Source organism: Propithecus coquereli, unplaced genomic scaffold (genome assembly GCF_000956105.1).
Source record: "Propithecus coquereli isolate 6110/MARCELLA unplaced genomic scaffold, Pcoq_1.0 Scaffold29, whole genome shotgun sequence".
Lineage (NCBI taxonomy): Eukaryota > Metazoa > Chordata > Mammalia > Primates > Indriidae > Propithecus > Propithecus coquereli.
The window spans coordinates 1,973,787-1,976,393 of record NW_012148507.1 but is presented as its reverse complement, the minus strand read 5'-3'; the positions used below and the strand labels follow the sequence as shown (position 1 = coordinate 1,976,393).

The window sequence follows — 2,607 nt, the reverse complement described above, 5'->3', positions numbered from 1 at the left end:
GTAATCATCTTAGAGTTGACAAAGTTGTTAACCTAATGTCAACCAGGAGGTCTCAAACTCGCAGCCTGTGGGCAGAATGTAGCCCACATATGTACTCTAGTACTATGTGTTTTGTTTGGGCTGCATGGTATTTAAAAGAGTTGGAGTCAACACTTTAAAATCAAGTGTTTTATATAATAATCCAAATTTTTATCACCTTTTGAAAAACCGAAAGACCTAGCAACATTGGGCCTACATTTTTACAAGGCAACAATCAACTGGAGTTGAGTTTAGGCAGCCTCCTTTAGAGGAGGCATGTCCTTCCCTGGCCACCAGAGTTTTCCCTGTATGTTTGTTTATATTATATGAACACAAACTGCATCATTTATATCCTATACGTGGATTCCTGTAAGTTTGGGGCATCTGGATAGATCATGAACCTTCACAGTATCCTCTTTTCTTCACCTTTCTAGGAATCACCCATACCAGAAGACAAAGGCCGCCGATTCATCTTTTCTTACTTTCTAGCTACTGACATGATCAGTATCTTTGAGCCTCCTGTTCGCAATTCTGGGATCATTGGGGGCAAGTACCTTGGCAGGACTAAAGTTGTTAAACCAAATTCTACGGCAGACAACCCCATCTACTATGGCCCTAGTGACTTCTACATCGGTGCTGTGGTTGAGGGTAGGTCTAAACACAGTTCAGAATTTTTTACTAGCTGGGCGAATGAGTTCTATTCTTAGTTGGAATTTAATTTATTTAACTCTTATCAAAGACAATTAGGTTGTATTCCAGCTAAGATTAAAGCTAATATTCTTGTATATATAATATAATGTCTTAATCTCCTTCCTTATCAATTAAACTGTAAATTGATTGCATTTTTTGGCTACATATGTTGACAATGAGTTTCCTAAACACTGAGGAAACTACTGCATATTAGTTTATAGAGCTATTGAAAGTTCATTAGTCTTAGTCACAAATGCGTATCTGTGAATTTATCGTTGGAGGGTTAATATTACTTTACTCCTGATTGCATGAGAGAAACATAACAAAGCTAAGTATATTGCTACCCTCTCTCCAGTGTTTGGCCACCGGTTCGTCATCCTTGATACAGATGAATATGTTTTGAAATACATGGAGAGCAACGCTGCCCAGTATACACCAGAAGCACTCTCGTCAATTCAGAACCATATCCGAAAGCAAGAAGCTCCTGCATCAAAATTGGATAAGTATGTTTGACTGCCTAGGGTTCATTTTGCCTTTGGCACATGCAAGATACTCAGGAAGTAGTTCTTGGTAAAATGAATGAGTAATCACATTTAGATTTCAGACTTCTCTCACCAGGTGGTAGTTATTAGACATGCACAGAATGTTCCCTGGGTCTAATATAATAACTAGTAACTTAGAACTTTTTCAACTTCATTTATTTAGCAAATACAGTTGACCCTTGAACAACGCAGGGTTAGGGGCACCAATCCCCCTGCACTGTCAAAAATCCAGGTATAAATTTTGACTCCCCCAGTACTTAACTGCTAATAGCCTACTGTTAGTAGGACAGGAAGCCTTACCAATAATATTAACAGCCAATTAACACATATTTTGTATATTGTATGTATTATATACTGTATTCTTACAATAAAGTAAGCTAGAAAAAAGAAAGTTATTAAGAAAATCATAAGGAAGAGAAAATGTATTTACTTGCCATTAAGTGGAAGTGGATCATCATAAAGGTCTTCATCTTCACCATCTTCACATTGAAGAGGCTGAGGAGGAGGAGGAAGTGGAAATGTTGGTCTTGTCTCAGGGCTGGCAAAGGTGGAAGAAAATCTGCATGTAAGTGGACCCGTGCAGTTCAAACCCATGTTGTTCATGGGTCAGCTGTGATTATTGAATGCCTACTATGTATCAGATACTATCATTAGGCCTTGGGCTTTTATGAGTAAACAAAATAGAAAAGAAGTTGTCTTCTTGGAGTTGACCTTCTGAGCAGCAGGAAATAACATAAATAAGTAAATTATAGTATATTAGTGATAAGTGCTGTGGAAAAATGGAGCAAAATAAGGGTAATAGGGTTTCTGAAGAGTGGCAGTAGGCTGCAATTGATCAGGGCAGGTGGTTGCACCTTGAGAAGGTGACATTGAGCAAACACTTGAAGGTAAGGGTGTCAGCCAAAAGGATGTCTGGAGGAGGAGCTTTTCAGGAAGAAGAATGGTGAGTGCAAAGGCCCTACGTGGTAACATGCCTAGCCTAGAGTACTCAAGGAATATTGGAAGAAGTAGGCCAGTGAGAGTGGCTGAAATGGGTGAGAGGAAAGGGGAGTAGGAGATGGGATTAGAAAATTAACAAGGGGCTAGATTGTGTAGAACCTACTAGGTCTTTGGAAAAGTTTTGGCTTTTCTCTGAATGAAATGGAGCAATTGGGAGGTTCTGAGTATAGGAGTGACAAAATTTGACATATAGTTTAACACATTGACTGCCACACAAAAAACCCAGAAACTCTTCCTTGGGGCCACAGTGTTTTATTATAAAAATAGAATAAAAACTTCAAGTGTCATTTAAAGGTAAACATAAATAGAAAAATGAAATTTACTGACTTCTGTTTACTTAATCCACATTTTTAGAATT

At 38.3% G+C, this 2,607-nt stretch overlaps 1 protein-coding gene across 1 annotated transcript in view; it reads left to right on the top strand.

Annotated features, from left to right (window-relative positions):
* EFHC1 (EF-hand domain (C-terminal) containing 1) overlaps positions 1–2,607 on the top strand; it is a 103,729-nt gene that overhangs the window by 80,457 nt on the left and 20,665 nt on the right. Inside the window, exons 6-7 of the mRNA XM_012648548.1 lie at positions 453–666; positions 1,064–1,211. Coding sequence (XP_012504002.1) covers positions 453–666; positions 1,064–1,211 — 362 coding nt within the window. The remainder of the gene's footprint in view (positions 1–452; positions 667–1,063; positions 1,212–2,607) is intronic.